General features: G+C 40.2%; 1 protein-coding gene across 3 annotated transcripts in view; it reads right to left on the reverse strand.

Moving 5' to 3' along the window:
* The window catches only part of RTN1 (reticulon 1), a 404,193-nt gene that overhangs the window by 10,424 nt on the left and 380,539 nt on the right, over window positions 1-13,230 (reverse strand). For all 3 annotated transcript variants that reach the window (XM_029237636.1, XM_029237635.1, XM_029237637.1), the window contains 5 exons: window positions 7,665-7,872; window positions 4,982-5,120; window positions 3,472-3,541; window positions 2,916-2,962; window positions 2,772-2,830 (listed from right to left, as the gene is read on the reverse strand). In XM_029237636.1, coding sequence (XP_029093469.1) covers window positions 2,772-2,830; window positions 2,916-2,962; window positions 3,472-3,541; window positions 4,982-5,120; window positions 7,665-7,872 — 523 coding nt within the window. The remainder of the gene's footprint in view (window positions 1-2,771; window positions 2,831-2,915; window positions 2,963-3,471; window positions 3,542-4,981; window positions 5,121-7,664; window positions 7,873-13,230) is intronic.

Raw genomic sequence — 13,230 nt, forward strand, 5'->3', positions numbered from 1 at the left:
TCTGTTTTTCTCATTTGAAAATCAGGACAGCTCCTGCCCAATTTTAGACTATTTTACCATCCTAGAATATAACTCACCTGGACATGGAGAGTTGTATTCACTTGAGGCAGATTTCTTATTAAGTTTTCAGTTATTTAAAGCTTTAATTTCCTCTAAAATATTTATTTTACCTTTTTAAATTTGTCAGCCTTCAGAGCTGGAAAACTGAGACATAGGAAGGTTAAATGACCTGGACAGGTTCATCATCCACTCAGTATAGAGAAGGGAGGGGCACCAAGGTCTCCTGACCCAGTCTGGGACTGTCCTCCACACCTCTCGTGAACTGATCTCTAAGCGGTAGGAGGAGGATGATCATGACCATGATCATTGAATATTTATTGAGTGCTTCCTATGTCCAAGTAAGAGTAGTTTATAGATGTTATCTTTTCAATGTATAGATAAGGAAACAAGCTCAGGGAGTCAAATAACATGCATGATGAACTTATATAGCTGAAAAATGCCAGAAATGGACTCAAACTAGTCTGATTCCAAAGATTATGTTCTTAACCGTTTCACTAAAAGGGTGTGAGTTCTTTTGGTGGAGTTATTCTAGCATGGAATCAGAATTTCAGAGGTTGAAGGAGCCTTAGATGTAAGATCCCACCAAGAAATCTCCTTCAAAATTTAGTGTCAGGCAAAACAGATTCTTTTGAAGAACTGCTGTTTCCTCATTTCTGATAACAAGAACTACGTAACTTCCCCAGTTTCTCTTTTTGTTCTTAGCTTCCTTCCACTTCTGCCATGTGAGGACCCAGAGAGAAGTCTGCAGCAGAACCTGACCATGCTGGCAAGGGCCCTCATTTTAGTAGCTCTCCGTTATCCCCTCCAGGTAAGACCAGTAGTTTCCTTATCTCCCTCATTTTAATATTTTATGCAACTCTATTGTCATCCTTATACTGTCTTATAGTTATTTCTTTACAGTTTTGTCTGCACCTAAAGGCTGAGAACTCTGCTAGGATAGGATCATCTCACTCCTCTTTATACTCTGTGCCTGTTACATGTAGTTCCCATAAAATAATAAGTATGTCTTTTTTTGGAAGCAAGCAACCAATCAGTCAAATAAAAAATTAAGAGATGTGATTTGTTCAAGATCCTCAAACTAAGTATTGGATGGCTGAGCACTGAAGCTTCTATCTTCCAGTTTCCAAGCTCCTATTCTGGTGTTCTTTGCTGTAGTTCCTAAACACAGTTCTAACTGCCAAAAAGGCACCTAGGGGTTCATTAAAACATAGATTACAGGACCCTTATTCTAGGAGTTCTATTTCCATAAGTCTGTTGTACAGTTTGGGAATTCATATTTTTAACAGGTTCCCCAGGTTTAGTAAACACCAAGTTTCACATTATACCATGCTGCCATTTCTTAGTACAAAGTAATGAATATCCTCAATTTGTTGACTTTCATTAGGTATTAGTTGCATTTGTGTCCAAGTTGATAATTTCAGGCATTTTGAAATGTGCTACAGAGCTGATACATATCCAAATTCACCATGAATTTAAGAGGAAGAATATAAACAATACACAGTAAAAAACAAAAATCTTTATATACTTCAGGAGAGAACTGTAACTGATGATATGCAAATCATCATCAGAGGAACTTTAAATTGCTTGTTTTTTTCTTATTTGCTTTGTTTTATACATCTTTTACTATGTAAAATACTTTCCTTGAATTCTGACCATCACCTAGGTCTAGCCACATGATTCTAAGATTACTAGAGAGAAAGTCTAGTTTTTTGAGACATGTATTTGTAGTTGAAGCCTAGGTCAGCTTTTGATTAAAACAAAATCTTGAGTAATAAGGACAACATAAAAACTATCATTTTAGATGAAGACATATCTAAAAACACTAATTTAAGAATTAAGGAAAACTACTAAGTTAATGACCATATTAACTGTAGGTACTTATAACTGGAATCTTTATCTCCTAATATATAAAGTAGCCATAAAGTAGAGTCTGTTTAAGACTCAGGTTTGGAAAGCAATGCTGTTAATAAAATAAGCAAACACACACACTTGTTGAGTTGAAATGGTGTAATTTAAAATGTAACAAAAGTTCTAAAGATTAAAAAAAGTTTTGGGCTTCCCTGGTGGCACAGTGGTTGAGAGTCTGCCTGCCGATGCAGGGGACACGGGTTCATGCCCCGGTCCAGGAAGATCCCACATGCCACGGAGCGGGTGGGCCCATGAGCCATGGTCGCTGAGCCTGTGCGTCCGGAGCCTGTGCTCTGCAGCAGGAGAGGCCACAGCAGTGAGAGGCCCGCGTACCGCGGAAAAAAAAAAAAAAAAAAAGTTTTAAAAATAATTTCAATGGTTTAAAAAGTTAGTGATATTTACTGTTTAAAAATTGAAAATGTTAACTTAATTGTTTTTATTTTGATCAAACTGTTATAAATTAATTTCACTTTCCTGAATCAGGCTTCTTTCTTTCCTCCAACCCATCTTATTCCTGGACATGAGCCAGTGCCCAGATAGAGCTTAATATCATTCATTCATTAAAATTCATTTCATTATACCTGAAATAAACCACTGAAAGTTTTGTTTAATTGGAAGTTTTAAAATTCATACTTAATTTACGAAATAATATAATTGGGAAGGGTGTGAATATAAGCCTCAAATAAGTGAATGATCATAAATCAACCTATTATTTTCTTATCCTTTTATTATTCCTATCTAATCCAGTCAAACGCCTGCCTAAGGTGGTCTCTCCTTTTTATAAATTGCACTATGTAACTTACTTTGCCACAACAGCATTTATGTGAGTCCTCACAAGTCCCAGATATTGGTCAATCTGTGCCTACAAAGAGGAAGAAATCATGAGTACATCCAAGGTTCACAAGGTCAAAACTTAACATGAATGTTTGACACTACATAGAACTTACCTGGTGCTTAACATACACTACAGGTAGAGTAAACATTGAAACCACAGCTGGGATGAAAAACAAATATAGTATTAAAATTGAGAGTTGTCAGTAAGAATAAGCTTATAGATACATTTTTATATAGTCATGTGATATTATGACATTATTTGCAGTAGCCAGCATTCTAGCTAAAAGATGGCAGGACTAGTTCATAAGGAAAACAAAAATATGCTGAAGCCTTCACGGATATTAGGTCATTATTCCTGGAATGAGGGAATGACCTCCTAAGAAGAAAATGAACTTCTACACATAAATGCCATTGAAGCAGATATATATTTGAAGCCAAATAAAACCAGTTACAGTTGAAGAAAACTTCAGATTAAGAAATTCATTATTACTATGTAATATATATTATACTCTTTAACTGAACTATGATGGTCAGGGAAATGCTCTGGACTCAGAGAATCTGGCATTTGTTGCTAGGAATCCATCCAAGCAAGCTAACAGCTAACAGCCTAGGAAGCTTTATGCTCACAGAACGTGTGAGGGGAGACATAACACACTTGTCTGTCCTTACCCATGAGCAGCAGGGTCAAGCCATTGAAGAGAGCGCCAACGTAAGTCAGGAGCCACATCAGGACTGCAAACTGAAGAATGAAATGATGATCAGAGCTTCTAAAACCATCGTGACAGATAAGAGTCTCATTTCATTGACTTTAGATTAAAACTTGAGGCAAACTACGTCATGGTTTCAACAGAAAATGTAAGAGCATTTAAAGCTCATCACAGAATTACTGAAAGAGGATCCTGTCTTTACTTCTCTCCGAACCCTTTGGATCTCTTTGTTGTAAGATTTGAAGGACTCAATGAAATAATAATCTAGGGCAGGGGTCAGCAAACTGGCCATTGCCTGTTTTTGTATGGGCCCACAAGTTAAGAATGGATTTTACATTTTGTAATAGTCAAAGAAAATCAAAACAGGAATAACATTTTGTGATATGTGAAAATGATATGAAATTCAATTTTCAGTATTCATAAACAATGTTTTATTAGCACACAGCCACAGTCATTCATTTACATATTGTCTTTGGCTGCTTTCCTGCTATAATGGCAAAGTTGAGTAGCTGCAACAAAGACTGTGTAGCCTGCAAAGCCTTAAATATTTACTATATGGCCCTTTATAGATAAGGTTTGCTGATCCCCATTCTAGCCCACAATTTTTACATTACAAATGTCAAGAGAAATGTCACCTTAAAAGCCCTACGGTAAGTAATTAAAATCTCCCTGCTATCTCTTTTTTAGTCGTTACCTGCCAAGACATTATTCCAGTAAAGCGCCTTGAGGGTTAAGGCCTCATCACTCACTTTCCTTCTGCTCTTTCTTCCTCAGTTATGGAGCAGCCCATGGGAGACCCCTCCCTGGTGTGTACAAAGTGCTCTGGGGTAACAGGGAACTCAAAACATCCTTGCCTGGGCTCCCACCCCTCTGCTCATGGCCCTGTTGAATCATGATTGATTGACATTGGTTTTACATGTAAGCCACGGGGTGGTCATAGCAGCCTGTTCAAAGAAACCTGATGAGTTCAATGATGGCACCAGGAATAACACCCAAGGTCCTCTACCCTCAGAGGTTCAGTCTCACAGCCCACATGTCTTATTATTAGCAGAGTCCAGCATTTCAAAGAAAAAGCATATATATTTTTTACATTCCCTAAACTAGATTTTTATTTTTAAAATAATTTTAGGAAATTGAGGAATTGAAAATGGTAAGGAGAAGCAACCTGGGATATTGTAAAAAGTACAGAACTAGAAGCTGTGTGACCTGGGTTTGATCCCAGCTCTATCAGTGACTCACTTGGCAACCTCAGGCAAGTATCTTAATCTCTCTGAACCATAGTTCCAGCATCTGTAAAATGAGGGGATTAGACTGGATGAGCTCCATGGTACTGTACAGCTGGAGATTTTCTGACTCTAGAATATAATTAGCACTTGTTATTTTATTCTCCATTGTGTCGCAGTTTATCATGTTACACTGTTAGGGAAAATAAAACCAAGACCGTCAAACGGAACGCCTTTAAGCAATCGTACTTTTAAGGAATCCACCAGGTCCTGGACAAGGAAGAGCCTCCTCAGTTCTTTAAGCGTGTTGTTCACATAGAATTGCAGGCAGTCTGTGTACTTCTGAATCTGCTCCTGAGACAGCGTGATCTCAAGCTCCAAGTAGGCCCTGTCAACAAAGGACCCCCACAGAGAACTCCATCAAAGGGAATCCTGAAACAGGGAAGTTTTCCTTTTCCAACCCTGAGGATAACAGCCCGGTCATCCTGAAGGATTCATGCCAGCCAGAAGGCTACAGGGCACCACACACACACACAGCCGGTGCATTGGGGAACACAGCAATCACGGCACTTAGTGGGGCACTCTGACTGCTTCTGTCTCCCATAGGCAACATTACAGTGTGAGCTGGTAATTCAGAGCAACTGGCTGAGAACAGAGAAAAGTCAATCCAAACCAGCTCATTTGCTGAATTCTCTGTATATCTCTGGCCCACCAGGCAATTGTGAAAGTCCTCCTTTCTTCTTGGCTGCATGAAGATGAATTGTCTTTTTAAATAACTGAGATATCTGAAAATCCTAGCTGCCAATTATTATCTGTCATCAAAACTCTAAGATTTCATATTTAAATTCTGGAAAGTACTTTCAGGTTTTATCTAGAGAACTCTGAAAATGCAAGTGAGCTGCACCATATTAAAATGCTTACTGGTTCTAGTAAGAGTGGTATTTTTAGTAATTGCATTTTCCATTTGTTCAAATGGTTAATTTGAACTCTTGGGTAGATAGACTCTTCAAGTATATAAAAATCAATCCATCCTCCTGTTTTGGCCATTTCCCCCCTTCCCCAGGCCCATCCTCTCTCTCTCCTTCCCCCACTCTACGATGTTGTCTATTTTGAGGATATTTCTAGAGTTTTTAAAGTGCTCACCTAACTCTGAGGATTGAGAAGAAAAGAGTAAAACAGAATTTGGCTTGAGTTTTAGAGAATTTATGTTTATATGCTTGGCTTTTTAGAAAAAAATAGAAAAACTGATTTGTCTAGATAATATGTTTTGATTCAAAATGTACTGAGTTATATATTCCTTTTGCTGATAAAAACAATTCAGCCAAAGGGGTGTTTTACATTTTAAATGTCTCCTAATGGAAGATAAAGTAGTTGAGCTAATTACAGTTGGACTCTTGGTCCTACAACTGGGTAGTTACAGAAGAAATAAGAGAAGTGAGAGATGAGTTCTCAGTGTAACTTGACAGGCTTGGATCCAAGAACATGGCAGAAACCAGCCTCTCTCAGATGGCTAAGGATAGGGGCTGGGGCAGGGCAGGACTCTAACAATGTGGATACTGGTCACAGGCTAGGGTCACTGAAGTAGGCATAGTGTTCACCCTGGTAAAATGACACTCCACTTCTCCATTCTTCCCACTTTTGGGATGGGAACATGTGTAACCAAGTTATGGCCCAGAAAACCCATTAACTCTGCATTAGAAGAAGGCCAAATACATCCCAAGGGCGAGAAAGAACAGACTGTAACTGTGTTTGACACTGAGGCCAGGAACCAGAGGCTGGGAAGAGAAGTCTGAAACATGGCATTTTCCCTTTTGTCAACAAGGCCCCATAACACAGGAGTCTTTTCCCTCTTTTAAGAACCTGGTGCCCTGACGCCTTGATTCAGCTGACTGGTGAGGGTGAGCCAGGAAGGATTCAGAGGCATCCCCAGTGAATTACTGAGGCTGGCTCAGAAGCCATCATGCAGCAGTATCTACAGGTCTCATTCGGGATGCAGAAATATCCGTCAGTTCCAGGAGGTGAGGACACCTGTAGTGGGGCCTGCACTCTGGGGCCAGCACCAGGTGAGGGGGTGACTCTGACAGTCAGTGCTAAAATACCTGGGGCTTACAAGCTATACTCACAACTAAATTGGGGTGGAGTTGGGGAGCATGCAGCTGGAAGTGCTAACATCTCCCTCTGCCACATTTCATATATCCTCTTAATACACTGCCTTAAAAAAATCCTCCTCTTCAGTGTTCATTCTAGTTAGACTTCCCCTGTATAAAAATATGGAAGAGGGTGCATAATACTGTTCACGAACCTTGCATCCCTCAGAAGTTTGGCCCTTTGATTTTAAACTTCTGGAAAGAGCAGAGAAATAAAAATCCAAACACTCCAGTCCTGGCTCTGTGCTATTTACTGCCATGTGACTTTGGGTAAGTCACTTTACTTCTTAGAACCTCTGTTTTTCCATCTGTGAATAGGGATTATAATGTTCTGCCTTCTTCAGAGAGTTGGCAGGAATAATTGTTGAAACACTTCAAACTATAAAACATTGTATACATATAATGAATTATGATTATTAGTAGTAATAATATAAAATTAATATTAAATGTTTTCACATTTTATAAATTAACACACAAGAATTTATATTATATAAATTATATAAATTTAAATTAAAAATAAATATTTAATATTTAATTAGTAGTAATAAAGGGTTACTTTATTACTACTAATAAATCAGTAAGGGTTAGAATAGAGATAAATGAGTTTGTTTTAGAAATTTAACAGAAACATTAGGTATTAAAAGAGAGAGAGCATTAAAGGAGACTCTATGAGGCCTGTTAGGTGTCAGAGAAGCACAACCCATAGTGCACAGGAGCTGAAATAGAGGCAGACGAAAGAGCCACATGAGAGGTGGGGCAAGGGCTGGTCTGGTGGGGGCACTCACTTGAAAGGGTGACCCTCGTCGGTTTTCTGCACAGCTTGTAAAACAGACTTGTAGATGCGGAAACTGATGGTGGCTGAGAGCGCAGCAAGGGCCAGGTAGGCCACGACACTCACAACGCTGAACTGGGTCAGGGAGAAGAGTAGCAGCAGGAAGCTCCCAAACACTATCCCCGTCTGCTTGATGTCCCTCCAGTACAGCAGGTCAATAGCTGTAGGGAGGAGACACACATACACACACCAGTTAACACTGGCAGTACCACTGGGGGAGCTGTTGCAGTCCCTTCTGCAAAGCCACAGTTGCTACAGGTTCTCACCAGCTTTTGGATTCCTAAACACAGATGAATAGACACAGCGCTATTCCCAGGGCACTTACTGTCATCCCATTTTGCTTTGGAAGAATCTTTTCTATCCCTGAGGTCAATCAGTAAATTCACAGATAAGAATAGGCTGTTGAACCTCCAGTGACAATATCTCTCTGAGTGAATCTCAGTGGGCTACATCTGTACAGTGGCCTTAATTATGTGACTTTGAAACAAGATTGAAAATTCAGAGGACTCTGTGAAGTACCTGTTCTCTTCTTTTGGATGGCATTGATTGTACGCATCTTGATGCCCTGCTTACAATTCAGTGTCTCAATGGTGGCCTGTAGATGAGCACATCAGTCGTACACATGGCCCTGCTGCTGACAAGGGGCAGCAGCAACAAGGAAAACAGAGGTTCTGGAGAAGTGGAACCTTCAGAAGCATGGCAGCAGGTCTGGGAGACCCCAGCTAATGCCAAAGGCTTCTGAATAGAGATATGGTCTGGCTCTAAAATGAGCAAAACTGAAGGGTTAGTAGCTTTCTCAAGAATACCTGGAATTTGGATTAAACCATTTTGTAATCATATGATTTGTTCACTTACATTTTTGTGACTTAAAAAATCTGGAATACAAGCTTTAAAATCTACATCACACCCATCATTCAGTTATTTGCCTCTTTCAACTCAGAAACAAAAAATTAAATTCAAAAGAATAAAGCCATAGTGCTTCAAATATGATACAAAATGGAAATATTTTAAATATTCCAGTCACTAGATTATGAAAAAAGCATAGAAGACTTGCTGAAGAATGTATGCAAATTTATTCTTCAATTAGGCAAGTAACAAATGGTTTCTTTCTTTTCAGGCAGAGAAGAGTAATCTTTGGGAAGACATGACACACAAGAAACCCCTGGGCCCCTGAGGGTAGATGACAGAAGTGGGAGAAGAAGGGATCTCCACAGAAGCCTTGCTCCCCCCTGGGTGTGAGTGGCTCTGGAGACAACAAATTGAGGTAAGCCTAGGCCTAAGTCTAGACCAGCAGGCCTAAAGGACCCCATGGGCTAGGAGCCTCTTAGTATTTATTCTGTTAAGTGTAGGGGAGTGGGGAAGGAGAATAAAAAGGAGACTAAAACATCACCATTACCTGCAGTGTTACCTCTTCCACATTTGCTCATTTATTCAGTATTTATTGAGCAAGTACTAAGTGCCATGCTTTGTGCTAAGTGCCAGGTATATCAAAATAAATGAATTGTTTAAAAAAGAAAACATATGTAAAAAAATAAATTGTAATCTTCTGTTTTATGATGCCCACAGATTCCCATGGCAGACACGTTTAGAAATAAACACATTATAAGACAGCATGATCTGTGCTATGGGGGTACACAGTGCTAGGGATGGTAGGCTTACCCATCCCTGAGATGATGTAAAGGGGCACGGAGACACTACAAGTAGTTTTCAGGCAAAGAGGAGACAGAATTCGCTATTTTCAAGTGAATCCCCACTTAACAAATTGCATAACACCTGTTAAAAATGATGTGGCCTCTAGAAAAAACCTTCTGAATCTTTGGACCCCTGTTCAAACAGCCCAAGAATGGCAGGCACCAGGTAGGGGCTTCACTAGAAGAAGCTGTGGGCATAGAACATTAACTGTTAACTAAGTAACGTTAGTTTGGTGTAGGGTAATTACACAACAGGTCTTTCAATCAACTTGATAAAATTGCTGGAGGTTTCTAATTGGGAAGTTAACAAAAGTTGTATCTTAAAACATCAATGGATGTTGATTCTGGGTACTTTGTGACATGATTCTCTATTTACACAGATTCTGAAATGTTCAAAGCACTTTCAGATATTAGTTCATTTAAACCTCAGAATAACTCCATTACACAGGTGTATAACAGGCAAGGAAACTAGAAGTTAAGAAACTCGCATACTGACTATTTAATAGGAGAAACAAGATCAAACCCTAAGTTTGATGCTTTTTTCAAAAAACAGTTGCCAGGCTTCCCTGGTGGCGCAGTGGTTGAGAGTCCGCCTGCTGATGCAGGGGACACGGGTTCGTGCCCCGGTCTGGGAAGATCCCACATGCCGCGGAGCGGCTGGGCCCGTGAGTCATGGCCACTGAGCCTGCGCATCCGGAGCCTGTACTCCTCAGCAGGAGAGGCTACAACAGTGAGAGGCCCACGTACCGCAAAAAAAAAACCAAAAACACACAAAAAAAACCAGTTGCCTCTCTCATGTTATGTGGTTGAATGTTAACTGTCCCCCAAAGTATGCAAAATTAATTTGGGGCAACTTGATTATATTTCAATCTGCTTCCAGAGCTAGATATTTATAGTGATTTTTTTTGTAGGGGCAATCAAGTCATTATCAACAGGAATGAAGAGGTCATAACATTTTGTTCCTGCTTTTATGTTAACTTAAGATCTAGACGGGAAGACTGAACATTCTTTTTTTTTTTTTTAAATGCTGCATCAATGCCAATATACCTTGTGTTGTCAGACGTGGCAAAAGTTGAGTTCAAAGAAGGGACAGTACTGGAATTGATGAAAGAGGTTGTGGGATGGTTTGAGAATGTGGCTAACAATTTGTTAAGGAGATGGGGTGGATACAGAGAAATATTATGAAGGATTAGTTGACAAGAATGGTGACTAATTAGCTGTGGGAGAAAGAAGGAAGAACTAATGAAGGGTGAAAGCAACATTTCAAAGCTGGGTGACAGAGTGATTAGTATCACTGACAAAAATAGGAAATCTGAGGGAGAACTGGTTTGGGAAAAAGCTAACACTCGTTTTTATACCTCCAGGTTCTGCTGTGATGACATCAAGCAGGGCATCTTGACACAGCCTGGGGCAGAGATGGGACGGGGATCACAAATGAGATGTAACTGACAATTACACACAATACTTATTAATTTTTTAGAGGCTTGGAAATAAAATGCTTTTTATAGGCTTTGTCACAGTAGCCCTGCCTGAGTTAAAACGGACAGTAATATCCATGTGATATTCAGATGGATATGTACAGTAGAGAATTGGAAGTGCAGGACTGGCATTTAGCTAAGAGGGTTGAATATTTACATTTGGGTGTATTCTGAGTAGAAATGATGATTGAAGCCGTGAAAGTAGAGGAAACCTCCAAGAGAGGAGAAACTAACGGATGCAATAAGGGATGAACAATAGTTAAGGATTCAAAGGATTGAGTAAAGCTGTAAAAGGAGTCCCGTCTGGGTATTAGAAAGGGTCCCACAAGAGTGTTGGTTAGGGCAGTCAAGAAGAAGGAAACTTCCAGAAGAAAGGAGTTGGCAGTAAAGAAGAAGGAAACTTTCAGAAGGGGTAGGCTACAGTGTGGAATGCAGTAGATGCAATGAGGGAAATGAGAAAGGACCACTGGTTTTGAAGACTGGGGAGTCACTCAGAACTGGGGGGAGAGTGGTGTTAGGTGCTGGTGAGGATGGAAGCCCTACTGTAAAGGTTTGGGTCAGTGGTGGGAAGTTCAAAGTAATAAAGAAGATGGTAAAGAAAATGGTAGTTTTGGGAGTAGCAACAAGCAAATCTTAAGGCTGAGCAAACCTGGGAATGTTAGTGAAAAGGGAGGAGTAAACATCCCCGGAAAGAGAAGATATTTGTTTGAGCAAAGTCTCAGAGAAGGTGGGGAAAGGATGGGATCAGTCACAGCTCTTTCTTTTCAAAGAAGGAAGAAGAATGACAGGGTGGGGAAGGATGGAGGAACATTTTGTCAAAGTATTGGTGTGGCTACAGATATATGTTGAGGTGGATAGGGTATAATATCAAGTGGCTCGGGGTAGATTTATTCAAGTTTTCCCTGGAAAATGAGTCATGAGGTCCCCCTGAGACTGAGGAGAATAGGGGTAGGGCTTGAAGAGATTAGGAGAGGTCCAGACCTGCGTTGTTCAATATAGTAGTGATGAGTCACAGTAGCTACTGAGCACTTGCAATGTGGCTAGTCTCAATTAAAACATATTGCAACTGTAAAGTACATGTCAGATTTCAGACTTAGTACAAAAAAGGATGTAAAAAAGTATCTCATTAATGCTTTTTATATTGATTTTCTGTTGTTGAAAGGCTAATACTCTAGATATGCTGGATTAAATACAGTGTATTATCAAAAGTAATTCTGTTTCTTTTTACTTATTTTTAAAAAATAAATTTATTTATTTATTTATTTTTAGCTGCATTGGGTCTTTGTTGCCGTGCGTGGGCTTCTCTCTAGTTGCGGCAAGCGGGGGTTACTCTTTGTTGTGGTGCTTGGGCTGCTTGTTGCGCTGGCTTCTCTTGTTGCGAAGCACAGGCTCTAGGTACACGCGCTTCAGTAGCTGTGGCACGTGGGCTCAGTAGTTGTGCCTCTTGGGCTCTAGAGCACAGGCTCAGTAGTTGTGGCACACGGGCTTAGTTGCTCCGCGGCATGCGGTATCTTCCCGGACCAGGGCTCGAACCCATGTCTCCTGCATTGGCAGGCGGATTCTTAACCACTGCGCCACCAGGGAAGCCCTCTTTTTACTTTTTGATGTGACCACTAGAAAATTTTTACTTACATATGTGGTTCACATTATATTTCTATTGGACAGCGCTGATCTAGAAAAATACAGTAGGACTCAAAAAGAAATTAATAAAAGGGCTTCCAGGAAGTAAAGAGGGTTTGGTTAAAGTCAAGGATCTCTGTGGATCCAGTCAACAGGGTTAAAGGTTGAGTGTTCTGATCTGTGGATTGTGGGGCTGGCCCAGATTTGTGAACTGGCATGGTTAGAGGAGTCAAAGATCCAAAAGGACAGAATTGAAATGAACAACCTTGGGCTCAGGCTGGGAATGACAAGAGTGAAGACCTTTGGGAACTAACGCGCTGGGAGAATGGCAAGGGCTGTGTGTGGCCCGAGTGCCGGCAAACAGCCTGAAGCCCTGATGATTCAGTGGGAAGGGTAGGAAGTGATGAAGTGTGATCACAGAAGAGAGTTTCTGTGTTCCCAAGCTGCTGTATAAATGCTTATTTTTCACATTTTAATTTTGCTTAGAGGGATGTAAACTTGTGTAGGAAGCTTTATAGTATCTGGTCCAGAAAAATGGGTATTTGAATAAAGCTTCCTTAGAATCCAAGTAAAAACATAAGTATCTCTATAACTGCAGCAAATTATCACAAGTAGCCTTTGGATACAGCAGTAGATAGCTTGTCTCTTTCAATATCCTCCTAATACAGGAAGGCTAGGTGAGAGTTTAAACAGCTGAGTACACATTCACTAGGCATACTCACTGGGACAG

Source organism: Monodon monoceros, unplaced genomic scaffold, assembly GCF_005190385.1.
Source record: "Monodon monoceros isolate NGI ecotype Baffin Bay Population unplaced genomic scaffold, NGI_Narwhal_1 Super_Scaffold_21, whole genome shotgun sequence".
Lineage (NCBI taxonomy): Eukaryota > Metazoa > Chordata > Mammalia > Artiodactyla > Monodontidae > Monodon > Monodon monoceros.